At 36.1% G+C, this 26,979-nt stretch overlaps 1 protein-coding gene, 1 non-coding gene and 1 pseudogene across 3 annotated transcripts; 1 reads left to right on the top strand and 2 right to left on the bottom strand.

Moving 5' to 3' along the window:
- Positions 1–26,979, top strand: LOC146936398 (putative disease resistance RPP13-like protein 1; annotated as a pseudogene). Its single transcript, XR_015030583.1, has 5 exons — positions 1–310; positions 17,555–18,574; positions 23,096–25,831; positions 25,908–26,003; positions 26,871–26,979. The product of XR_015030583.1 is annotated as a putative disease resistance RPP13-like protein 1 (transcript).
- On the bottom strand, positions 2,200–2,640 carry LOC146936400 (uncharacterized). The gene is made up of 2 exons (XM_085749200.1): positions 2,404–2,640; positions 2,200–2,331 (listed from the first exon to the last, which is right to left on the bottom strand). Exons 1-2 carry the CDS (start codon positions 2,638–2,640, stop codon positions 2,200–2,202), a joined length of 369 nt encoding a protein of 122 aa, XP_085605326.1.
- Positions 8,321–8,427, bottom strand: LOC146936399 (small nucleolar RNA R71). Its single transcript, XR_015033704.1, has one exon. It is a non-coding gene; the product is annotated as a small nucleolar RNA R71 (small nucleolar RNA).

Raw genomic sequence — 26,979 nt, 5'->3', positions numbered from 1 at the left:
ATTCTAGTAACATGTGAACAGATAAAACATGAAAGCATCATTGTAATTGTTGGACTTATGTTCTGTTGGAATATTAACAATAAACAAATAAAGAAAGAAGCTTCATGGTAATTGTTGGATTTTTGTTGCGTTGACGGGATGGAGTTCTGCTGAATCTGATACAAATACAAATAAGAATATATAGTGCCTCATTTCATTTCATTTTTATGCTTCTCGATCTTTACAACTCTTCTTCCTAATTCATTCATTCTATATTCTCTTTTTTTGGTGATCAATCTTTTCCCAGTCTGCAACTTGAAATACGCCTCAGGTAACTCTTTCTCTCTTAACTGTTGCCTTCCGCTTCATGCTATTTTCACTTTACTTTTGTAATAAATCTTATTTGATATGATACATGCGAGTTTATTTATGGAATAAATCATCAAATTAAACCTTAATAGTAGTATAAAAAATAGACGATATTCATTAATTAAAACTATAAAAATGAATTTGTAAACAAACTCACAACATCTATTTTATTAGCATAAAACGACAAAATACATAAGCATACAAATATTACTAAATTTACGTCTCCAAAATACCCATGTTTTCGAATATGTAACGTTGACAACAAAGTCATTTTTGATTGGATTTGCATTTCATCAAAGCTGATTTTTTTCAATTGAATCAAATAAAGACCGCACTAAAACGGAAAATAAAAACAAACAAAGTCATGCTCTGACGACAAAATCGCGAAAACAAAATGAAAATAAGACTGAAAATACATGAAAATCACTTGTTTAACTTAAATAAAAAGAAAAATAATTTCCGCGATTGACTCTAAATCACATATCTTCGATAAATCGAAAAGAATTTCGGCGATGACTAGTGTTTATGAAGCAGAAAAAAAGTTAGTAGTATATCCAAAACATTATATTCTCTTTAATGTAGGTGTAGATTTATATAACAGTATCATTTAAATTAAAATAACAGAGTAATAAATAACTAATACGGTGGTTGGGAGTAGTGACTGATCGATAATACAACTCAACAAAAAAGAGGAAAAAAAACGTTTTTAGGGAAATAAATAAATGAAAATTGATAGTTAAAAATATAAAAAATAATTTCTTCAAAAAGAAAATTTAAAATAAAAAATGATAAAATAATTAAAACTAATACTAAAGTTATTTAAACAAATAAGAATTGTTTACCACGATAAAAACAAAAGTAAGAATTATTTAGTTGCGTACTATTTGTTTTTTGCGCAAACTCTTTGGTAATTTAGAGTTTGGATGTGCGATATGTAAAGTTTGATCAAGAAGTATTCAATCGAAGAATTAAATTCTGGTTCTTCTGAGGAAGAGATTTTTGGTGCTCTTTTTGAAGATACAGTTCTCGAAGTAGTAGTGGTGTCCTCCAAGTCAAGCTCCACTTCCAGGTGTCATCCTCCAAAAACCATATCTTTCTGACCACCCGAATCTGCTAATTTAACACATGCAAGCCCCTAAAACTTAGATTGAAGAAGCTCACCGCCCATCCAGGGATCATGCCAAAATGAGATAGACAAACCATTTCCGACTCTTATTTCCACCCTCGTTGGGAACCACTCTACAACATCATCTCAGACCCCCCAGCAACGATACATATCTCCACCAAGTTGAAATAGTAAGGAGACCCTGCGAGTGCCCTCCCATATGGGGTAAAAGAAACAGGTCACCATACCTAGCTTTAAGGATATCTCTCTAAATATCGTGCTACCATGCAAATTTATCTACATCCAGTTACCAAGAAAGGACGGGTTAACAAGACGAAGGTCTGATACCCCAATACCACCATAACATTTAACCTTACAGACTTGCTCCCACTTAATTCCACCACACAAAAAATTCCTTTGAAAATGAACAACCTACTTCCACAACTTAATCAGAATCTTCATGAAATTAAGAAGGACCATTCTAACACCCAAACTGACATATTTGTTCCTCCATGAGTTTAACCTCCTAAAGATTGTATCCACTAAGGGTTTCCAAGTTTGCTTCCTATATTGGTTTGCCCTGACAGGAAACCCTAGGTACAAAAATGGGATAAAACCCACTTTACTGTGAAGAAAATGTTCAGCCACAGTCAAAAACATATGACTAACGTTGATCCTCATCACACTGCTTTTTAAAAAAATTAACTTCAAGACCAGATGCCATCTCAAAGCACCATAGAAAATATTTAAGGGCCCACAAGTTTATGAGGTGTGTCGTCAGCATACTGATGGTGTGCCACAGATATCCCTCCATTTTCAATCGTAAACCCCGAGTAAAGATTACGCTCCACCGTAGTCCTCACAACATTGCTCAAGCCCTCCGTCACCAAAAGAAATATGAAAGGAGAAATGGGGTCTTCTTGTTTCATCCCTCTCTAGATATTGATTACCTCAGTAGGGTAGCCATTAACAAGCACGTATAGATTTCTACAAAAAACACAAGCTCTAATCCAACTATGCCACCACTCCCCAAATCCAAATCTCCTTATCATATAATCAAGAAAACTCAATCCCACCGATTCATATGCCTTTTCAAATTCCTCCTTAAAAATGAGACAATCCCACTTAGACTTATGAGGCACATCTATAACTTCATTCACCGCCACAAATCCAAAAGTTGCCTCCATTTCATAAAGGCTGCTTGGTTCAGCAAAATGATCTTCTCCATAACAAAAGCCAATCTACCCGCCAGAACCTTCGCAAGTAAAATATACAAGGATCTGTTATACCCTAATTTTGGACCTAAAAATACTTGTTCAAAATTCTCTTTCATCTTTGACACATGTCTATTACTATTGAAAATTGCCAATTTGCTATGTTTACACTGACATTTTACTCTGCTTTATCTCTCAATTTAGCTTCAAAAATCCTTTCAACTGTGCATTTGTCCATGTTTTCTTGCATTTCAAGCCATCTAAAACATCTTTCTTGCATTTCAAGTCATTTGAATTTGTCTCTGATCAATTGCATATTTCTCTGCATTGTATTTCAATATCATTTGCAAAATTCATGGAAAAGGGTATTTTAGTCATTTCCTGCATTCAAACTCATTTTAGTCCTTGAAAGTTGTTTGAGTCTTTTCATTTGGCTTGTATAAATTCTTGTTCAATCTCATGTCAAAATCCATTTCAGAAATTATATTTGAAGTCACTTTGAGTCAGTTTAGCCCCCAGGGGCATTTTAGTCATTTCCAGTGTTAAAACTCTGTTTAAACTCTAAAAATTGTCTCTGAGTCTTTTAATTTGCTTGTATAAACTCTTGCTTTAATTTCCTGTTAAAAAACCATTTTAAAATTGTATCTGAGTCATTCTGAGTCGTTTTAGTCCCTAGGGGCATTTTGGTCATTTCACACGAAATTTTGGCAGAGAGAGGTTACTTTGAAGTACCTCATTTAAGTAATTGGTTCATTTTAGTCCGTTTTGTGTTTTTTATTGGGTCCACTTTACGTTATTTTCCATTTACCAATTTTAAATTCAATTTTAGTTTAATTTTCATTTTAATCCTAAAATTTCTAAAAATTGCATTTCAATCCTTCAAACTTTTAAAAATTGCACTTTAGTCCTTTTTTCATTTTATTTCTTGTAAAAATTAGGTCTTGGTCTTTTTTAGGTCAAACTTTTGTTTTAAGTCCTTTTTAGGTCAATTGCAGTCCAGTCCTCTAATTTCAATAATTGCAGATTAGTCCTTGTAATTTTTAATTTTGCAGAAGGGTCCTTTTATCAAAATCCAGCAAGGCCGAATTTCTCACAAGTTCAAATCCAGGTGTCACAATTTCACATGTCCAACATCACACATGGCAGCCTATAAATAGCCAACTCATCAATGCACAACAAAAAGAATCAATCACATTTGGCCAACTCAACAAACACGTTTCATCCAATTCTCTCTCCTCTAACAGAATCAAAACCACTTTCCATCAAGAACATGATGAAGCTCATGAAGAACTTCATCATCTAACAAACCCTGACCGTTTCCAGATTCATCAAAACCAACACAATTCCAACGAATTAGTGAGAGTTCTCAGAGATTCGAATCTGAATCATCATCATTGAACTCTAGCCACTGCAATTCTAGCATAAATTGTGCGATCACAGTGAGAGAAGTGAGAAGAAGAGAGAATCGAAGCAAGTTCTGAACCAGAGAAAGAGAGAAGAATACCGATTTATTTTCGGTCCAAACTTACCAGAAGCTCTCAAGGATCTTTTTGTTCGAAATCTCCAATTCAAAGTTCAGGTAATCATCAAAACTCCTTCGTTTTCATCGCAAAAGCTCAACGAAGATCCACAAACACAAATAAACGGTGAATCGAAGCAAGGACTTTGAAAACATTCGAAAAAGATTGAAACTGAAACCCTAAAATGTAAATCCATGAAGATTCACCGTTTATTTGCGAAATCTAAGTTCAAATCCAGGATCAGCATAGAAAATAGAGTAGATTAGGGTTTCGTTTCAAGAAGTTCGAAAAAGATTTGAAAACCTAGAAACCGTAAGATTCAAGCGTAGATCTGTTCACATCTAGGCCTTATTTCGAAAAACAAGTTCAAGAATCATGAAGAGGAGTCAAAGACGAACACAAACGATGAAAAATTTTCAGAAAAAGGGTTCAGGTACGGCGGCGCCACCGGCGGCCATCGTACCTCCGCCGTTGTGTTCGTCAGAGAAGACGACGGAAAAGAAGAGAGAAGTGAGAGCTTCTCTCACTAGAATGAGAGAAGAGAGAGAAGTGAATGGGAAGAATGAAGTGAACCGGTCCATAGGCATTTATATAAGCAGTTGAACCGGTCTGGTTCAGTCTTGGTTCACTGGTTTTACATCCTGGCCGTTAGATCTAGGGTTTGATCCAATTGGATCAATCCAGTGGCCTCTGTTGCTTCCTTGCAGATCCAGAACCCGTTTCCCTTGGGCTTGGGCCTAGGCTTCCTGTTTTTTTCGTTCTATGGTTCTTTTTAGCTATATACACTTGTTTGCTTGCTTGTTTGAACCCCTGCATGCTTATTTTTGCACTATAAAATTCCTAAAAATTGCTATATGTTCTTGATCATTTTCTTGACATTTTTGTGATGTTGTTATGTGTTAAATCTTGATTAAAAATATGTGTGGTATTTTCCTGTTAATTGTTTACTAATTTTTGTTAAATTTTGTGAAGTTTTATATGTTCTTGAGCTTTAAAAATCCCTTAAAAATTCTAAAAAATTTCATGTATGTTTCTTGTTATTTTAGTGATATTTCTATGCATTTGGTTTACTGGAAATTTTGTTAAAAAGATATTGTCACATTTTCTTGCATTATTTCTTGATTTTATGAGAAAAAACCTCTAAAAAATTGCTCAATTTCATTCTATGTTCTTGATGACTATTTGATATACATGTTATATGATTCTATGAATCTTTAGCTACTGTTTGTACATAATTTTGATGCTTGTGTGTGAATCTTGACTAGTTGCTTGGTTTACAAATCACATTTGTGAATAAATAGTGCAAATATGCCTAAGTTCACTTTGTAAATGTCAAGTTCATCATGTTGCCTTAATTCTCATTTTAAGACTTGATTCTAAGCCTTTGGAAAATATATTGGAATGTGAGAATTTTAGGCAATAGGATTCTTGCATTTTGTGAGTAAGTTTTAGTTATATCTTTGCACATTTTGGTTTTATTTTGTGAATTTTTCTATGCTTTTGTCTTGATATTTTACTTGCTTTATTTTCTTTGATATTACCCTATGCTACTAACATTCTCTTGTTTCATGTTTCATACATCATAAGCATATTCTCCATCACACTTCCTCATCTCATTTCTTTACTTTCCTTTTGGCTTTTAATTCATTCATGTGAGATTAAATTATCACAAAGTAGTGTGTATGTAGGTGAAAGATGTAAAGGACTATGGACTCTAATGATGTACACCGACACAAGCACCGACACATGCACACACTTCACATGGTTACTTTAGATGTATGCTTAGGTTATGCATGTTTAGGATTGCATGTTTAGATGAATGCTTAGGATTTACACTTAGAAAAATCAATTTCCCAAGAACTATGAATAACTTCACTCAAATATTTTTCTAAATAAACCTTGGGTTCCAAAAATCCCATTGTATTTTCCTTTCATTTTCTTAAATAAAACCTTAATGAATTCTAATGATACTTGGACTTCTTTTGCAAATGACTAATTCAACCTCACAATTTCACAAATCTCATGCCCTTGAGGCCTCTCTCTCTCATTCTTCAAAATTCATTTTCAAACTTAAAATCAACCAACAAAAACAAAAACAATTTTGGAAGAGAACTACGGTGGATTTGATCCCTTAAAAGGGTACGTAGGCAAGGAATCAAAATTCCTTCAATTCAAATAAAATAAAAATCCAAACACTCTCCTCCCTCCAATTCTTCACTTAGTAAAAACCATAGGTGTAAATATCATTTTTCAAATAGCATTTAAAAAATAAAGCGCGCGCGTAGAAAATAAAGACGGTTCCTATAGGATACTATAGTCGTTATGGGTGCCTAACACCTTCCCATAACGAAAATGATGAGTCATAGATAGTCTTATTTATTGCCTTATTTAGTTTAGTTTTATTTTAGATTTGATTTTATTTTATTGCATTTTATTTTAGTTTAGAATATTTTACTTCAAATTGTGTTTTATTTTATTTTAGGAATAAATATATGGTGGAAGGTGCCTTGGAGCAAAAGAAAGAGGACTGGAACAAATACAGCGCAAGAATACGAAGATACGGGACAAAAATATGTTCCCCCAAAGTCAGAAGCTTGGCACGGCCCATGCCAACATGTGGCACGGCCGTGCCCGTCTCCAGGACCTGTTTTGCTGCTTTTCTTCAAGCCCAAGTTACCCTGTTGCAGCTTTACCGTTTTATCCTTTTAGTTGCTTAGTTTCTAAGTCAGATGTAAAGCTATAAATAGAGTAGCTCTCCACCATAAACAAGAATCCTTTACTTTGTTTATTTCAATTGCTATTTTAATAAAAGTCTTTATTTTCCCTTTTACTTTCTTTGCAATTTACTTTACTGTTATTTTCTCTCTTCTTCCCCCATGTCTACGATGAACATGAGTGAGTAGACTTCTTCGTCTTGGGATTGTTGGGGAGTCTAATGACTCAATCCTAAACAAAACAAGCCTAAACCCTAATTTCTATGTAACCCTAATTTCTAATCTAGATTCACCGTATTAACGTGGATTAACAATTATCAAACTGTGGAAGCGAAAGCGGAGGGTTTGATAATCGTTAATCCATCATCCCAAACATCAATTCATAAAGCGAGAGCGGAGTCTTGATGTTGGAACAAGTGAATCTAGACAATAATTGCAAAACAGTGAAATAGTCTTTGCAATTATTGAGACAAAGAGTAGTTTCAATCCTCTATGCATCTTCTAGTAATCATGTCAGTGAAATAGGCTTGGTTACTAGAAGTAAACTCTCACCGGACTTTCATCGGAAAGGTGAGGGGCTAAGGGAAACCGGTCTTTAGAAATTAGTGTGTAAATCATGAAATTAGATGTTTAGGTTTTGTCTAGTGAAGGATTAGTCATTATGATGAACCAATGATCCTAAGGCCCTTTATTATTATTGTTTTTACCTTCAGCAATCAAACTCTCTTTTATTAACTTTCTCTCCTCTAATCATTCACTAAAAGTTAATTAAGTTGAACAACTCCCTAGCGGAACGATAACTCTACTTACTACTATTACTTCGATAGGCCGTGCACTTGCGGTTTGGCCCTATCAAGTTTTTGGCGCCGCTGCCGGGGAGTTGTTGTAATTTGATTAACTTTTTAATAGTGATTAGAGAAAAAAATATTTTTCCTTATTTTATTTCTTTTTATATTTCTTAAAAAAAAAAAATCTTTTCCTCTATTTTATCTTGTTTTATTTCTTTCTTTTTCTATTTCTTCTTTTGCCTTTAACTTCTTGGGAAGATAATAACGATATGACTAAGGAATGCATTCTCATAGAGTATGCAATCCCATCTTCAAATGAGTCATACGATGCTATTGTGTACCCAACGGTTGACGACAATTTTGAAATAGAACCTGCACTTATCGAGTTAGTGCAGCAAAATCAATTTTTCGGATCACCCACTGAGGATCCGAATTTTCATATTTCAACTTTTTTAAGACTCACTGGAACCGTGAATGCAAACCAAGAGGTCGTAAGGCTGCACTACTTTCCTTTTTCCCTGGGGGTAGAGCTAGTACTTGGTTTAATTCATTGGAAAATGGTTCTATCACTTCATGGCATCAAATGAAGCAAACTTTTCTCGCTCGATTCTTCCCCTATTCTAAAACAATTCAATTAAGGAATCAAATCACACAATTCACTCAAAAAGATGGAGAATCTCTTTACGATGTGTGGGAGCGTTTCAAAGAAATGCTTAGACTTTGTCCCCATCATGGTTTAAAGAACTGGCTTATTATTCACACTTTTTATAATGGTCTTTTGTATCCCACAAAAATTCATGTTGATGCAGCTGCAGGTGGAGCTCTGATGAAAAAAACATACACAGAAGCATATGCTTTGATCGAGGACATGGCACAAAACCACTTTCAGTGGACCTACGAAAGGGACACCACTAATGTTGCTCCTTCACCCTCTCAGAGAGAGGTAGGTATGTATGAAAATTCTTCCCTTGATCATCTAGCTGCTAAGGTTGACACACTCACACAAAAATTTGATAAAATAAATACTAGTGCTGTCACACCTACCCCTGTATCACCTCTTTGTGAAGTTTGTGGTGTATTTGGCCATATTGGCATTGATTGCCAACTAGGTAGTGTTGTTAGAAGTCCTGAGCAAGTAAACTATGCTCAATATAATCAAGGGTTTAAAAACAATCAAATTTTTTTTCAAACCCCTCAAAATCTTTTTGGACAACAAACAACACCACCCGGTTATGCAAACAACCAAGGAGTTCCTCAAAAATCCAGCTTGGAAATTTTACTAGAAAAATGTGTTATTGATCAATCCAAGCAGCTCCAAGAGCTTAAAAATCAAACTGAATTTTTGAAGGACTCTCTTGCCAAACATACATCGAACGTAGACTCCATAGTTACTCACAGTAAGGTGATAGAGACTCTGACTTCTCAAGTACCCCAACAGGTGGCTACTCCCTCTCAAACCTCCGAAGTCCTTCTAGGCCAAACCAAAACCAACCCCAAAGACCATATAAGTGCTATTATTTTTAGGGATGGTAACCAATTAGAGGACCCCGTTGTGAAAATTCAGAACAATGAAGGAGACATAGGAAGTGATAAGCTTCAAAGTGAGAAAGCTATAAGAGAGAATGACAAGCCATTTGTTTCACCATCTCATGAGCCTAAAATTCCTTTAACACAAGAGTTTGCTAAATCCAAGTTAGATGAGCAGTTTAGAAATTTTATTGAAATACTTCCAAACAAATTGCCACCTAAACTTAAGGATCCAGAGAGATTTTCCATACCTTGTGTCATAGGATATAAAACATTTGAGAAAGCCATGTGTGATTTGGGAGAGAATGTTAGTTTGTTGCCATTATCCCTTAGTGAGAGATTGGGTATAGGATAGTTAAAACCACTTTCTAACCGTCAAGCTAGTGACTCTAAACAAGCGCTTCGTGGGAGGCAACCCACGCATTTAATTGCTTTTGTTTTGTTTGTTTTTGGTTGTTTTAAGTGTTTTGTAGGTAATTGTCCAAGTATGATTCAAGAAAAGTGAAAAATTTTGAAGCCCCCAGGACCAGAAGGTTGGCACGGCCCGTGCTAAGGCTGGCACGGCCGTGCCAGATTTTTAAGGCAAATTTGGAGCATGAAGTCAGTAAGTTGGCACGGCCCGTGCCAAGGGTGGCACGGCCGTGCCCGACCTCTACACACCATATAACATAAATTTTTCTTCCTTCTTCCTCATTCACAAACCACAACCCTCTTTCATCTTTCAAACTTCTCTCTAAACCTCCATAACCTTCAAACCTTCATATCTCCCTCAAAACTTCACCAATTCACTCATTTCTTTCACCAATCAATCACAAACTTCATTCCAAACACAAACCACCCATCAAAAACATCTTTCATCCACTCAAACCCATAATTCACCAAACCCTTATCACCATAAACCCTAACCCAAAAACCACAAAATCTTAACCAATCTCCACATCTAAACCCATAAACCTCACTAGAACATCAACCCCAACCCTCAACCACCCTTTTCTACAAAATTCTTCACAAACCCTAACCTTCACCAAAATTCCATAATCAACCCAAGGTCAAAGGTCTAATGGCTTCAAGAAGAAGTGGCAAGGAACCGACAACATCTTCCGGAGGACCTCCATCAAAGAAAAGGGCACCGGCAATGAATCATGGCATCACCTTCAAGGATAACAACCAAAAAGAAAGGTATAAAGTCCTTATCACTAAACCTTTGCATCCTTGTAGGTACCCTCATTTTCATACTATGAATACCTTAGGGATTAGGGACAATGCTTTTGAATTGCTGAATAGATTAGGATGGGGTGAGATGCTTAGTCCTATGAGGGGGTATGAAAATTTTACTTATGAGTTTTTAAGTTCTATCCAATTCAAGAAAGATAAGTTGAATTTAGATGACCCCGATCATAGAGTCTCCTTCCGGCTTTTGAATATTGATTACGAGATGTCCCTTGAAAACTTTTGCACTGAAATGGGCTTCGCAAATGCGGGGTTCATCCATGACTCTTGGAATCAAGCTTTAAAGCCGGAAGACTATAACCCTGCTAGCTTTTGGACACTCATAACTGGTCTAGATCAATACGTTTCACGTTCAAACAAGGCTAGTAACATCCAGAACCCAGTTCTTAGGTACCTTCAAAGGGTAATGGCTTGTACCATTTGGGGTAGGAAGGAAGTAGGAACATGTAGGACGGATGAAATCTTTATGCTTTGGGCTATGCTTCATAATTACCCCGTGAATACTTGTTTTTACATGCTTGACTACCTTGCCTCAATAGGAACTAAGCCTAATCTTGTAGCCGACATAGTAGTGGGGGGTGTTATCACATTCATTGCTAGTAAGTTTGGAGTGAGAGAGGAGGAAGGGATACATGAAATTCAGGGCAACAATAGGCTTAACATAGAGACTCTAATCTCTATGAAATTCATTACACATCATCCACCCATATAATATGCCCTTAAACTCAATGTGCCTATTCTGTTTTTGCTTCCTAACCCATCTCGGACTAACACCGAGGTGGAGGAAAATTGGTTGTATGTTGATAATGAACAGGTACATGAGCAACATGATAAAGGAGAAGGTGCTAACTTGCACCATGAGGAGGATCACCATGACCATAATGCCGGAGAACTCAATAATGATGAAAGATGGGCATGGATGTGAACCGAGGTCGAACGGATAAGCACCGAGCAACAAAGGCAAGGTGTCGAACTTTTGGGGCTGAGAAATGATGTCCAAAGGGGCAACCGCTTGTCGGAAGAAAACAATGCAATGCTCCGAAGGATGATGCACCAATTCAATCTCCAAGGTCCTCCTTATGGACCTCAATAAAATTGTGAGCTTTCCTCTTCCTCTACTCTTCTCTATTCTAATTCTTCTTCTTCTTCTTCTTCTTCTTCTTCTTCTTCTTCTTCATCATCATCTTCTTCTTCTTCTCTTTTCTTTTCTTTTGAATCATTGAGGACAATGCTTCTCCTAAGTGTGGGGGGGCCTAATAAAGTGTCTAGAGTCGTAGTGTCCAAACTCCCTTGAACTTTATTCTTTTGTTTTGTTTTTATAGTGAAAGGCATGACTAGTAGCTTGTTTTTAATGTAAATATGGCATGAAATTTTTTTTGTTTTGTCTCTTCCTTAGGTTGCTTCTTGTACATGAAAGTAGTTTCTTATGTTTCTTATGTTCTTGCTATACCCATGTCATGTTTTATTGTGAAATTCTCCAATGAGAAAAGCACCCGGTTGCAATCCTTGAGCAAATGTATGAATAGGTATTTTAAGGAACACGTTCTATCTTTAGTGTTAACTTAGACCCTTTAAAGTCTTAAGAGTAAAAGTAGTATAAGTTTGTGTGGGAAAATTAATCAAATTGTTCTTAATTGTTATATTCTTTTTAATTTGTTAATGTTAAATGGGGCGGGAGAATGGCACCAACATGTGGGGGAAAGGACAATTACATCCTAACTTCCTAATTGTGGTGGTGACTCCTTAATTTGAACTTAAATGAAACAAATTCATCAATGCTAGGGGGAAAGGACAATTACATCCAAAAATACTTCCTACGCGGAGATGAAACAAATAATAATTTTGCAGCACTGTTTAGGGTGATTTTTAATTTAGGGGGAAAAGACAATTACATCCGAGAAGACTTCCTACGAGGATAGATAGCCCCTAAGCATCTGCAGCCCCTTGTGCTTAATTGTTAAATTAATCTTAACTTAAATTCCCATCACTCTTATATGAAATGAAGAAAGGACTTTTCTCGGTTACTTTAGCACTAAGGATAGAACCTATTCCTCATAATATTTGTCTTATACAGGAGCAAGAAAAGGGTTGGACTGCACACACACACTCACTTGAGACTTGATGTTGGGTAGAATAGGTTCATGAGAAGTATTTGGAATTGTAATTAGTGTACTTGAAGCAAAGCCTTTCTTTTGAGACATTTGTTCTTAATATTGACATAATCAAATCTTTTGTTGCTGCTATGTTTGCTGCCTTTTGCTTGAGGACAAGCAAAGATTCAAGTGTGGGTGAGTTTGATGAGTCATAGATAGTCTTATTTATTGCCTTATTTAGTTTAGTTTTATTTTAGATTTGATTTTATTTTATTGCATTTTATTTTAGTTTAGAATATTTTACTTCAAATTGTGTTTTATTTTATTTTAGGAATAAATATATGGTGGAAGGTGCCTTGGAGCAAAAGAAAGAGGACTGGAACAAATACAGCGCAAGAATACGAAGATACGGGACAAAAATATGTTCCCCCAAAGTCAGAAGCTTGGCACGGCCCGTGCCAACATGTGGCACGGCCGTGCCCGTCTCCAGGACCTGTTTTGCTGCTTTTCTTCAAGCCCAAGTTACCCTGTTGCAGCTTTACCGTTTTATCCTTTTAGTTGCTTAGTTTCTAAGTCAGATGTAAAGCTATAAATAGAGTAGCTCTCCACCATAAACAAGAATCCTTTACTTTGTTTATTTCAATTGCTATTTTAATAAAAGTCTTTATTTTCCCTTTTACTTTCTTTGAAATTTACTTTACTGTTATTTTCTCTCTTCTTCCCCCATGTCTACGATGAACATGAGTGAGTAGACTTCTTCGTCTTGGGATTGTTGGGGAGTCTAATGACTCAATCCTAAACAAAACAAGCATAAACCCTAATTTCTATGTAACCCTAATTTCTAATCTAGATTCACCGTCTTAACGTGGATTAACAATTATCAAACTGTGGAAGCGAAAGCGGATGGTTTGATAATCGTTAATCCATCATCCCAAACATCAATTCATAAAGCGAGAGCGGAGTCTTGATGTTGGAACAAGTGAATCTAGACAATAATTGCAAAACAGTGAAATAGTCTTTGCAATTATTGAGACAAAGAGTAGTTTCAATCCTCTATGCATCTTCTAGTAATCATGTCAGTGAAATAGGCTTGGTTACTAGAAGTAAACTCTCACCGGACTTTCATCGGAAAGGTGAGGGGCTAAGGGAAACCGGTCTTTAGAAATTAGTGTGTAAATCATGAAATTAGATGTTTAGGTTTTGTCTAGTGAAGGATTAGTCATTATGATGAACCAATGATCCTAAGGCCCTTTATTATTATTGTTTTTACCTTCAGCAATCAAACTCTCTTTTATTAACTTTCTCTCCTCTAATCATTCACTAAAAGTTAATTAAGTTGAACAACTCCCTAGCGGAACGATAACTCTACTTACTACTATTACTTCGATAGGCCGTGCACTTGCGGTTTGGCCCTATCAGAAAACAACTCTCGAACCTCGATTCTCAAGGGTTTTGCTTATTTTTCCCTTCCCAAGAAAAAATAAGATATCAAAGGTTAAAAAGGTTCAAACTTAATCAATGTTTGACACCCGAAAAACCAAGATAAAACAGGATCCCACCAAAGAGATAGTTTGAAAATTGCTAATACCATAAGGAAAGGGTACCTTAGTAATAAGAGTGATAAAGTGCGAAGGAAAGGACCTAGGGAGACTAACATAACTTAAAAATTGATGGAACATGATTCCCACTTCTCCTTCAAGATGTCCCATACCCTTTTGAAAAAGGAAAAATTAAAGCCATCTGAGCCCGGATTCCTATTACCATCTGAATCTGGCACCACCATCGCAATCTCCTCCAGGGAGAGGAGTGCCGATAGAAGAACAACATCCTCCAAGGAGAGAATTGGAAAATCCATTCCATCAAGAGTTGGTCAAAAATCCAGAGTCTCTAAAAAATGCATCCTAAAGTAATCCGCAATTGCACAACACACCTCTGAAACACTTTCAACCAAGTCTCCCCCACCCGAAAGGCAAAGATAGAATTCCTTTTACCCCGCAACTTCATAGCTGAATGGAAAAACCAGTGTTAGAATCACCTTCTCTTAACAACTTACTTCTAGATCTTTGGAACAACTGGGCATCCTTCACCCTTAGCAAACTCAAAAGGTATGTGAAGCCCTTACGTGTTTCCATCTCTGCCACAGACAAAGGTGCAATCTCTGCCTATAAATCCAACTCCTCAAGACCTCTAACCTGAAGCTATATTTGCATATTTGAATCCCCAAAAATAACCTTGTTCGTCTCTTAAGGACATATAGAATATCTCTTTAAAGGAACAAGCCATCCAGCCAGATGTATGAGGTGTATTCCACTTTTGCCTCACCAAACTCGCGAAGTCTCTATGGTCCAAACAATAGTTACTGAATTGAAAAGGTTTTGGGCCCCAAAGTTTCGAAGAATACTGCAAGACAATGGGACAATGGTTGAAGACATCCTTGACAAAAGAGAAAATAGATTTATCTTTATAACTGCTCCAAATAGACATGATACCTCCACTATTCCCAATAGACAGGACAAAACTCCACTCACAAAAAGAATTCCCCCACAAAAGGTTGCAGAGCCTCTCCTCCACCATCTCCAATTTAGTTTCATGAATAGCAACAAAGTCAAGATGATTGGAGGAAATAAACAATCTAACCTTACTCTTCTTAACCCCCCCCCCCCCCCCCCCCCCCCCCCCAAACCTTTGATATTAATATAACCAATAATCATTTAACACAACTATCAGACTCAGTAACACCCTTAACAACACAATCGCTACCCTCAAACATCGGCAATATACTAACCTCAAACTATCCTTACACACAAAACTAAAACCTGCCCCCTGAGCAGTAACAAAAAGATATTTGGCAAAAAAAAAATTCATAGAGAAATGGATCGAAGACATACCACGGCCTGAATGGTGTGTCGGGGTCAGACTAGCTGGCCTACCCAAAACCATAACCATCGGAGTCATATCACCACTTGAACCTCCTATAGTAGAGTCCCCATCAATAAAATCTAACTAGTTGCTTAATAATATAGTAGGATTCCGTTTCAAAACTAGCAAAATTCTGTCGCTATTTTGTGTGACGGATTTTATAATGACATGTAAATTCGTAATAAAAACGGCCCTCGCTTGCGAGGGATTTAAATTTTCGTCACAAATACAGACAATATGCATTCTGTCACAAAGGAATTAAATCTGTTACTAATTATCGGCAAAAAAACAAACTTTAAACCACAAATTCCATCACTAATAAATGATAGAATAAAAGCAAAATACGTCACAAAATTCTGAGGGACAACATCCATCATTGCTTGCAAGAAATTCACTATTCGACGCATTTTCCAATTCATTCTTTCTCAAAGATTTTTGTAATATTTAACCGGAGAAATCCCAAGTATCAAAAAACATTTTAGAAAATAAGAAATACAAAGAAATAACACTAATTTTTTATTACAAAAAACATCTAATAAAAAATTTTATTTTTTTATTGCATCCACAAGTATAGCACTATTTTTGCTCAAGAATACATAGAAATCATAACTAATATAATATTAGCATTGTACTTGAAACTAAAAGTTACAATCAAAGTCTCAAAACTATATAATAAATATCAAGTAGATGGATACAAAGGTGGATGCAAACATGGAGGGTGAGGTGGATCATCCTTCTTATATTTGATCCAAGCAATTGGGATTTATTTCAATTTATCCCTATCATTTGGACTTGTTTTGATTTACCCCTTGTTGTTTAGACTTCCCTTTGCCATTTTTAAGATTTTTTGACCGTACAAAAATGCTGAAATGGCATGCACAGTCACCAGTTTTTTATTATGTGACATTTCTGACTATTATTTTACTATCACTATTTGTCACAAAAGTAGAAATCTATTGTCACTTATTTTAATTCCTCACCAGTTTGTTAATTATATTTTTAGTCTTAAAAAAAAAATCATAAAGTATACTATTAATCAGCTTTGAAAAGTGAGTTTTTGTTCTCCAACTTTTGAAATATATTATGTGTATTTTAAAATATATCACTGTGGACATCATGAATATGGACAGTACGTCCATAAAAAAAAAAATGAACATGGACAGTACGTAGTATCCTAAGCTAAGTTAAGCTTTGCAAGGTGATATGTAACAAAAAAATTTATAGTCTAAGTTTGACATAAAACATGTCATAGAACTTTTTTTGTTTCGTTTAAAATATAGAGATTAAGTTCTCTCTATATTTTTGACAGGAAGTACTATCTATATTACTACCCAGAAATATGTTGAAATTTGATACTATCTAATATGCTGAAATTACAACAAAAAAGGATAAAAAATTTATAATATAACACTAGTCCTCGGTGGTAATCCCAAAAGACTTTTGCAGTGACATCTAATATGTATTTTTTAGTTAAATAGACTTTTAAAAAAACTTTAACCATTTCTATTTCAAAAGAGTAACGATAGGTAAACATCCCTAATGTGTACACTCATTTGTATCACTCTAGAAAATTTAAATTAACTAAATATATGATATGTGTGACCACATTTATTTAGTTGCGTGACCACTATTTATTTGGTTAATTACATGGAAAAATAGTGGTCACGCGCATTTTAGTGTCATGACCACATTTTTCAGCTTTTAAATGCTGGAAAAATAGTGGTCACGCAGCTGAAAAAATGTGGTCAACCATATATTTAGTTAACTGAATTTTTTTTGAATAATACAAAGAGGTGTACACATTACGAGTGTCTATCCATCTTTATTCATTTCAAAACTAACCTGATCATGACAAAGGCTACATACATCACACCTACTTCCATTTTTAATCTTGACAAACGTCAAAGGGAGACTAGAACTAAATGTTAAGGATAAAAGCACCAGTCAACTGTTAAATTTAAAGTATTAATGTTTTTAATATTTTCTTTTTTAAATAGACATTTTTTTTTACAAATTTTTTTATTTTTTATTTTTAAATAGACGTAATGATTTATGTACACTAATAATATCTATTATCCTTTTTTGTGTCACTGTAGAATCATGGCAGAGATGGTTGTTGAGGCATTTCTTGGATCTTTATTTGATGTGGTTCTTGATCGGTTGGCTTCAAGTAATTTCATAGATTACTTCCGAAGAGTCAAACTTGACACACTGGTAGACAAACTTGAGTCTGTACTCAGTTCTATCAACCAAGTGTTGGATGATGCTGAAAAGAAGCAGTACGAGAATCCAGACGTGAAGATGTGGCTTGGTGATGTTAAACATGCTATGTATGAAGCTGATCAACTATTAGATGAGATTGCAACTGATGCACCAATGAAGAAGCTGAAGGCTGAATCTCAACCATCTACTAGCAATATTTTCAACTTCATTCCAACTTTTACTAATCCATTTGAATCTAGGATCAAAGATTTGATTAAGAGCCTAGATTCTCTTGCGCAGCAAATTGATATGCTGGAATTGAATAAAGGAACTTGTGCTCGTAATGTACTTGGAGACAGTTTGAAACCTTTAGAAAGATCACAAACTACATCTTTGGTGAATGAATCTCACATATATGGTAGAGATGGTTACAAGGAGGACATAATCAACTATTTACTTGCAGACAATGACAGTGACAACCAGATGTCAGTAACCAGCATAGTTGGTTTGGGTGGGATGGGAAAGACCACCCTTGCTCAGCTTGTCTACAATGACCCCAAGATACAAGAGACGTTTGAACTTAAAGCTTGGGTCTACGTATCTGAATATTTTGATGTTATTGGACTTACCAAAACAATTCTTGGGAAATTTAATTCTGCCCCAAATAGTGATGATTTGGATCTACTCCAACGACAATTGCAAAAAACATTAACAGGCAAGAACTATCTACTTGTTGTTGATGATGTCTGGAATAAAAATGAGGAAAGTTGGGAGCAGTTACTACTTCCTTTTAACCATGGATCATATACAAGTAAGATTATTGTGACAACACGCGACAAAGAGGTAGCATCAGTCATAAAATCTACTAAGTTAGTTGATTTGAAACAATTGAAGAACAACGATTGTTGGAGTTTATTTTCTGTTGAAATTTAGAAAAGAAATTAAGCAGACTTATGAATTCTGAAAACTGAAACACACCAATTTCATTCCTTCTAACAACCTTTAAATACAAGAAACTCATAATCAGAAATAAAACAAAATTAAAACTGCCTATAAATTTGTAACAGACCAACATAAATTCGTAACCTCCCATAATTCCTATAATTAAAATCATAACAGTCATAACCATAGGAATACTGCAATAAACTCTAATAATAGGTTCTGATCCATATTCTCAACACTCCTCCTTGGATCAGAAGCTATTGACACCAAGCTTCTCTCTCAAGTTCTCAAATCTTCCTTTTGAAAGAGTCTTTGTAAAGATGTCTGCCAATTGGTCTTCTGTCTTGCAATATTGTAACAAGACTTCTCCTTCCTTTTGGACTTCTCTAAGAAAGTAGAGCTTAATATTGAAGTGCTTAGTCTTCCCATGAAAGACAGAATTGTTAGAGATTGCAATTGCTGCTTGATTATCTACAAGCACCTTAGTTGGTTCTGCTTGAGCCATCTGTAGATCAACTAGAATTTTTCTCAGCCACAAAGCTTGATTAACAGCTGCAGCAGCAGCAATGAATTCTGCTTCTGCAGTTGACTGTGCTACAATATCTTGTTTCTTTGAAGACCAAGAAAACATTCCAGAACCAAGTGTAAAACAATAACCTGATGTGCTTTTCATATCATCCAATGATCCTCCCCAATCACTGTCAGAAAATCCATGAAAATTAAATTCTTGATCGTAATTGAACCATACTCCATAGTCAAGAGTACCTTTGATATATCTAAGCACACGTTTAGCAGCTTGAAGATGCACTTCTTTTGCACAATGAATGAATCTTGAGAGAATGCTCACAGCATGCATAATGTCAGGTCTTGTTGTTGTAAGGTACATGAGGCAGCCGATAAGACTTCTAAAGTCAGTCTCATCAACCTTTTCTGCACCATCTTCCTTGCCTAGCTTCAATTTAAGAACCATTGGAGTATCCACATGCTTACAGTTCTCCATCTGAAACTTCTTCAAAATCTCTTTTGCATATTTCTTCTGATTGATAAAGATTCCCTTTTCATTTTGTTTGACTTCCATTCCGAGAAAAAAAGCCATTTCTCCACAATCAGTCATTTCAAAGACCTTCATCATATCTTGCTTAAACTCTTCAACAAACACATTATTGCTTCCTGTAACCAAAAGATCATCCACATACAGAGAAACAATTAAAATATCAGAACTCAAGCACTTCACATAAAGAGTTGACTCACTGAGGCTCTTTGTAAAGCCAATACTCAGCAAGTACTCATCAATTCGGCTATACCAGGCCCTTGGGGCCTGCTTCAAATCATACAAGGCCTTTTTCAGCAAATAAACCTTGTCTTCCTGCCCTTTAACTTCAAATCCTTCTGGTTGGTCAACATATATCTCCTCTTGCAAATAACCATTGAGAAAAGCAGATTTCACATCTAGTTGAAACACCTTCCAACCCTTTTGAGCTGCCAAAGCAAGTGCCAATCTGATTGTATCAAGCCGAGCCACTGGAGCAAATGTTTCGGAGAAATCAACTCCAAATACTTGAGCGTATCCCTTCACTACAAGTCTGGCCTTGTGCTTGTTAATTGATCCATCTGCATTGAGTTTGGTTCTAAACACCCACTTCACACCAATAACATTTTTGTGATGGGGTCTAGAAACCAATTCCCATGTTTTGTTCTTCTCAATCATGTTAAGCTCCTCCTGCATTGCAACAATCCACTTTGGATCCTTCTTCGCTTCTGCAAAATTTTCAGGCTCTAACACAACAACATTACACTTTTCATAAATGTCAGTAAGCAATCTAGTTCCTCTAACAGGTGGATCATCTATGTGTTCATCTTTAATTAAAGATAAATCAGAAAATTGATTTTGTTTATCTTTCTCCCAACTCCATTGTTTATCTTCAGCAAAATGAACATCTCTACTTATTAGAATCTTACCAGTTTGTGGTTGAAAGACTCTATAAGCCTTTGAAGTTGTGCTATAGCCAATAAAGATTCCTACCTCTGCCTTTTTATCTAACTTGTCTCTTTTCACCTTTGGCACATAGGTAAAACAAATACATCCAAAAACTTTAAGATTTTGAACAAAAGGTTTATGACCATACCGTACTTCAAAAGGAGTTTTTCCTTGAACAGCCTTTGTAGGAAGCCTGTTTAATAGAAACACGGCTGTATTAGCAGCTTCAGCCCAGAATTTCTTTGGAAGGCCTTTTTCGTGCATCATACATCTAGCCATCTCCATTATGGTTCTATTCTTCCTCTCGACTACTCCATTTTGTTGTGGAGTGTAAGGAGTAGTGAGCTGATGTTCAATTCCAGCCTCTTCACAAAAAGAATTAAATTGATCTGATACATACTCTTTCCCGTTGTCAGATCTTATAACTTGAATTTTAAAATCACATTGATTTTCAATCCAAGTCTTAAACCTCCAAAAAACTCCTGCAACTTCAGACTTAAATCTCAAGAAATAAATCCAGCACATTCTAGTAAAATCATCAATAAAGGCAATGTAATATCGACTTCCCTTTAAAGATAATTCAGGTTGTGGTCCTCCAAGATCTGTATGAATCAGCTGCAATTTTTGTGATGCTCTCCAATTTGATTGAGGAAATGGTGGCCTGAATTGCTTCCCGTATTGGCATGCACTACAGCTACTGACATAGTCTTCTAACGATGGCAAGCCTTCCACAATATTATGTTTTTTAACATACAGCAGTGCAGCATGATTGAAATGTCCCAATCGTTTATGCCAAAGCTCGGTAGCACTGATTGGACTTGAAACAGCAGCCTGCACCTCTTCCATAAGATCTAAAGAGAAGCTTTTTCCCTTCATTTTGACCTTAAACAAATCATTCCCTTTTGCATCTTGAATTAAACACATTTTATCTTCAAACAACACTTTATAACCTTTTTCAAGTAATTGGCCAACACTCAACAGATTTTGATTAATATCTGGTACATAAAGCACATCAGTAATGATTTTAGTACCTGAGCAGCTTTCAATTGCAATTGTGCCCTTTCCTTTAACTGAAATGCACTCTCCATTGCCGATTTTTACTTTGGAAATGGTTGTTTTATCCAACTCCTTGAACAACTCCTCATCATTGGTCATATGATGTGTACATCCACTATCAATTAGCCAACTTTCATCATGGTTGTTAGTGGAAAAACAGGTTGCTACAAATAACTGCTCCTCATCATCTTGTTGATCAGCCACTTGAGCTTCAGATTGAGCCTGCTTTTTGTTCTTGCAAATTTTTGCAATGTGTCCAAGCTGGTTGCATTTGTTGCAGCGTATGTCAGGCCTCTTCCAGCATCTAAAATGTGGATGATTTCTTTTTCCGCAATGCTGACATGCGGGATTATTTGTCTTCTCATCATCAGCTTTACTGCTCCATTTGTTTGAACTTTCTCCTTTCTCAGAGTTGTTCCATTGACCCTTTTTCTTCTTTCCTTTGTGACTTTGATTGAGCTTCAGTTTAGCTTGCAATGCACCTTCAATTGTGCCTTCCTCCCTCATAAGTCTCCTTTGTTCTTGGGCTTGCAAAGCATACACCAATTCTGACAAAGTAATTGTTGACATATCTTTGGAATTTTCCAAAGAAGAAATGGTGGATTCAAACCTTTCAGGAACAGTTACAAGGATTTTTTGGACTATCCTTATATCAGAAAACTCACCTCCTAGCAACCTCACATTGTTGACAATGCTTAGAAGTTTGTCAGCATACTCCTTGATTGTTTCTGACTCCTTCATCCGCTGCATCTCAAACTCCCTAATCAAATTCAGCACTTGCATCCCTTTGACTTTCTCATTTCCTTCATACTCTTGTTTGAGAAAATCCCAAATTGCTTTTGCTGACTTCAGAGTCATGATTCTTGTGAAGATTGCTTCAGAAACAGCAGAAAATAGATAAGACCTTGCCTTTGATTTTCGCTGCTTTCTCTCCTTATGGTTTCTGATTTGTGCCAGCGTTGGATTGTCTGGTAATGGCTCAACCTCGTAATCATCCTCAACAGCCTCCCAAAGATCATGAGCATCAAGATAAGCCTCCATTCTGGTTGCCCATAGGTGATAATTCTCACCCTCAAAGATTGGCAATTTTATGGCTGAGTTATCAGAGTGCATTTTCAACTCTTTGGTAAGTATTTGGGTGTTTAGTGGAACTCTCAACCTCACCAGGTCCCTCAAGAACAAGAATGCTCTTGATACCACTGTTGAAATTTAGAAAAGAAATTAAGCAGACTTATGAATTCTGAAAACTGAAACACACCAATTTCATTCCTTCTAACAACCTTTAAATACAAGAAACTCATAATCAGAAATAAAACAAAATTAAAACTGCCTATAAATTTGTAACAGACCAACATAAATTCGTAACCTCCCATAATTCCTATAATTAAAATCATAACAGTCATAACCATAGGAATACTGCAATAAACTCTAATAATAGGTTCTGATCCATATTCTCAACATTTTCCACACTTGCTTTTCACGGTAGGAATGTAAGTGAATACCCAATTCTTGAATCAATTGGGAAAAACATTGCACGCAAGTGTGGTGGGCTGCCTTTAGCTGTGAAAACATTGGGAAATCTCTTACGAAAACAATTCTCTCAACGTGAATGGGTTAAGATACTGGAGGCGGACATGTGGCAGTTATCAAACAGTGACAGTAACATTAACTCAGCATTGAGATTGAGTTACCATAATCTCCCATCTAATCTGAAGCGTTGTTTTGCTTACTGTTCTATATTTCCCAAGGGTCATGTCTTTGACAAGGACATGTTGATCAAGCTTTGGATGGCAGAAGGTTTATTGAAGTGTTGCGGGAGAGACAAAAGTGAAGAAGAGTTGGGTGATAAATTTTTCAGTGATCTGGAGTCCATTTCATTTTTCCAACAATCACTATATCGAGTGGATAGTGATGTGAAATTTGTAATGCATGATCTTGTCAATGATTTAGCAAAATCAGTGTCAGGAGAATTATGTTTAATAATAAAGGGTGATAGAGGTCAAGGTATCCCTGAAAGGACACGTCACATTTGGTGCTCTGTTGAATCAAAAGACGCCCCAAAAATAATAGAGCATGTTTGTAAGTTTGAAGGTTTACGTAGTTTGCTGGTACAACCAGAAAACAACAAATTGAGGAACCGATTTGGGACTTTGGAACCTAAGTGTTTAGGGCAAATTTACATATGCAGTATTCTACAACGTGATATGTGTTCCAGACTAAAATATTTGCGGACGTTATCATTTTGTGGTTGTCATCTCACAGAGCTAGTTGACGAGATAGGCAATTTGAAACTTTTGCGTTATCTAGACCTATCTGAAACAAGGATTAAAAAGTTGCCAGATTCCATTTGTATGTTGTATAATTTACAGACACTGATGTTGCGAAAATGTCCACTGACTCAGCTCCCTTTAGATTTTTACAAACTAACAAGTTTACGTCATCTTGATCTTGAACGCACTCGTATAAAGAAGATGCCAAAGCAAATAGAGAGTCTGCACTGTCTACAGACGTTGACTGATTTTGTTGTGGGAAATAAGGGTGGATCTGATATTAAAGAGCTGGATAAACTCAACCATCTTCAAGGAAAACTATGTATTTTAGGGTCAGAAAAGGTCATCAATCCTGCGCATGCTTCAGAAGCAAATTTGAAGGATAAGAAACATCTAGAAGAATTATGCATGGAAAACGGTTACAAAGTCAATTACAATGGCAGAGATATGGATGTCTTTGAGGCTCTTCAGCCAAATAGCATCTTGAAGAGGCTTACCATCAAAGGGTATGCAGACACTAGCTTTCCAAATTGGATAAATGGTTGTTATTTACCCAATTTAGTATGTCTTAAACTTTCTCACTGTAGATTTTGTTCCCGGTTGCCACCACTTGGGCAACTCCCTTCTCTCAAAGAGCTTTCTATTTCAGGCTGTGAAGAAATAAAGATCATCAGTGAAGAGTTTTACGGCAATAATTCAACAATTGTTCCATTCAGTGCCCTTGAGGTTTTACGATTTTCGTCAATGAAAAAATGGGAGACTTGGTCATATTTTGAAGGCTTTCCTTTTCTTAAAGAGCTTTCTATAACATATTGTCCCAGCTTGGAAAGTGCCCTGCCTCAACACCTTCCTTCTTTGCAAAAATTGAATATTTTTGATTGCAGAGTTTTGGAGGCATCAATTCCCAAGGCTTCTAATATCAAAGAGTTATATCTAAGCAAATGTCATAGCATTTTGGTAAATGAGTTTCCATCCACCTTGAAAACGTTCATCCTCAGACAAAATCGTTTCACTGATTTTTTCATAGATCAAAATGTATTCAACAATGACATTCTTGAAGAGTTGGAGTTGGATGTTAGTGGCTTCGAAGAATCTCCCTCTCTGGATCTGCGTTGCTATAATTCACTTTGCAGACTTTCAATAGAAGGTTGGCGCTCCTCCTCCTTGCCTTTTGCACTTCCCTTGTTCACCAATCTTAATTCTCTCAAGTTGTTTGATTGTCCACAACTGGAATTGTTCCCAGGGGGGCGTTGGCCCTCCAATTTGAGATTGCTTGAAATACACAATTGTCCACTACTGGAATCATTTTTCAGGGGAGGTTTGCCTTCCAATTTGTTATCCCTTAAAATACGCAATTGTCCAAAACTGATTGCCTTAAGAGGGCAGTGGGGTTTGTTCCAACACAATTCCCTGAAAGATTTGATTGTTAGTGATGAGTTTGAAAACGTGGAATCCTTCCCTGAGGAGAATCTGCTGCCACCAACTCTTGCCTGTCTTACTTTGACTAGTTGTTCAAAGCTAAGAATAATGAACTACAAAGGCCTTCTCCACCTCAAATCTCTCAAAGATCTATAAATTGAAGACTGCCCTAGTCTTGAGAGCTTGCCAGAGCAGGGTTTACCTGAAACCCTTTCTACTTTGCGCATTATTGGTTGTCCATTAATTAAGCAGAAGTACCAAAAGGAGGAAGGAGAGCGTTGGCATACAATTCTTCACATCCCTTCTATAAACATTGACTATAACAACCAGCACGAAATGAATGAGGTGCTAGTTGTCTATGACAATTCATCAATTAAAATATTGGGAGCCAAGATGCTTAATGTTTTGAAATTGCGTAGAGGTCGCCAAGAGAAGCAGCAACGTGAATATGAACGCCTTCACAATTACCCTGCTTGGGCAACCCCCCACAACTCATGAGATACCAGGTCTGTTATTTACTTCCTTATTTTCAATTATTTTTCTTTTTACATTATTCTTTTGAATTTATTCCATTCTTCCCAGGTGGAAGATCGAATTCGAAAGAAGGCTAAAGACTTTTGTAACTCCAAAACTGGATCTGTTGTTGCCTTTCCTTGCCTCCAAAGTGACCCTTAGAGAGTACGTAACAAAACTGGATATTTTGGTGTTTTCAAATTGTACCTGCATCATGATTTAAATCAAATTTCTTGTGGTTGATAACATTCTGCTCTTCCATGATCTATACCTGTGATTGTGGCTATCTGTTGACATAGGCCTCAAATAGTAATAGATGCTGCTGCATGAGACTTGTCAACTTGATCAGCTATTATTCATGTTATATGCCAAATATAGTCTATCATCATCATCATCATCATTATCATATGTTAGGCATAGCATGGAAATTCTAGAGTCGTCGTCGTCATCATTATCATATGTTAATACAAATTAGTGCATATGTGACTTAGTTTAGAACCATGCTTATATGAACCTTCAAAAAGGAACACAATTCGTAGAAGTATTTCTGATCGAGGATGTTGATAGGGACTTCGGAGTATTATTTCCTTGATAGAGCTAGCTTTTAAGGGTTAAAAAATTAGGGGGGTTTTGCAATTGTTAGGAGATCGATGTAAACTGTCATATTCAACTCAAATCCTTTTCTTCTCTCTATTTTTCTCTAGCTGTGTTGCTATAATCAGTCTCTATTCAGTAATAGAAATCTGATTTCTGTTTTAATTCTTATAAATTAAAACCAATTTCCATGAGATTTCATAGACAATATTTTTGTTTAAAGCACAAAAAAAAAAAACACTATTTGGCAAGTACAAACTTTAAAAACATGCTGCTACATCTGATTTGCTTGTGTACAATCTTGATATTTCGTCGCAAGAGAACTTAGGCGATACACTTGTGCAAGCCAATAATGAAAAGGCTTTATTACAGTGCTTTGTTAGTTTTACTATAGTGCTGATTTGAATCATGAAAAATATTTTACTTTGAAAAATTCAGCTGGATGGCATAATAATTAAAACCTTCTGAAACTACTCTGTATCAAGAACTGAAGGAATCTAGGGAGTTGATCCTGCCCAATGGAAAACCAGAATTTTACCAGACATTC

The sequence above is a fragment of the Medicago sativa genome, chromosome 3 (genome assembly GCF_051527215.1).
Source record: "Medicago sativa cultivar Bolivia chromosome 3, Bolivia_mono, whole genome shotgun sequence".
NCBI classification, from domain to species: Eukaryota; Viridiplantae; Streptophyta; class Magnoliopsida; order Fabales; family Fabaceae; genus Medicago; species Medicago sativa.
The sequence above is the reverse complement of the archived record's forward strand: the minus strand, read 5'-3'. Positions and strand labels throughout refer to the sequence as shown.

Excerpts from the sequence above, each read along its gene's own strand:
- LOC146936400 (XM_085749200.1), bottom strand. The coding sequence starts at position 2,640 with ATGGAGGCAACTTTTGGATTTGTGGCGGTGAATGAAGTTATAGATGTG. Across the intron at positions 2,332-2,403 it reads TTAATGGCTACCCTACTGAG|GGCTTGAGCAATGTTGTGAG; the intron begins GTAATCAATATC and ends TTGGTGACGGAG.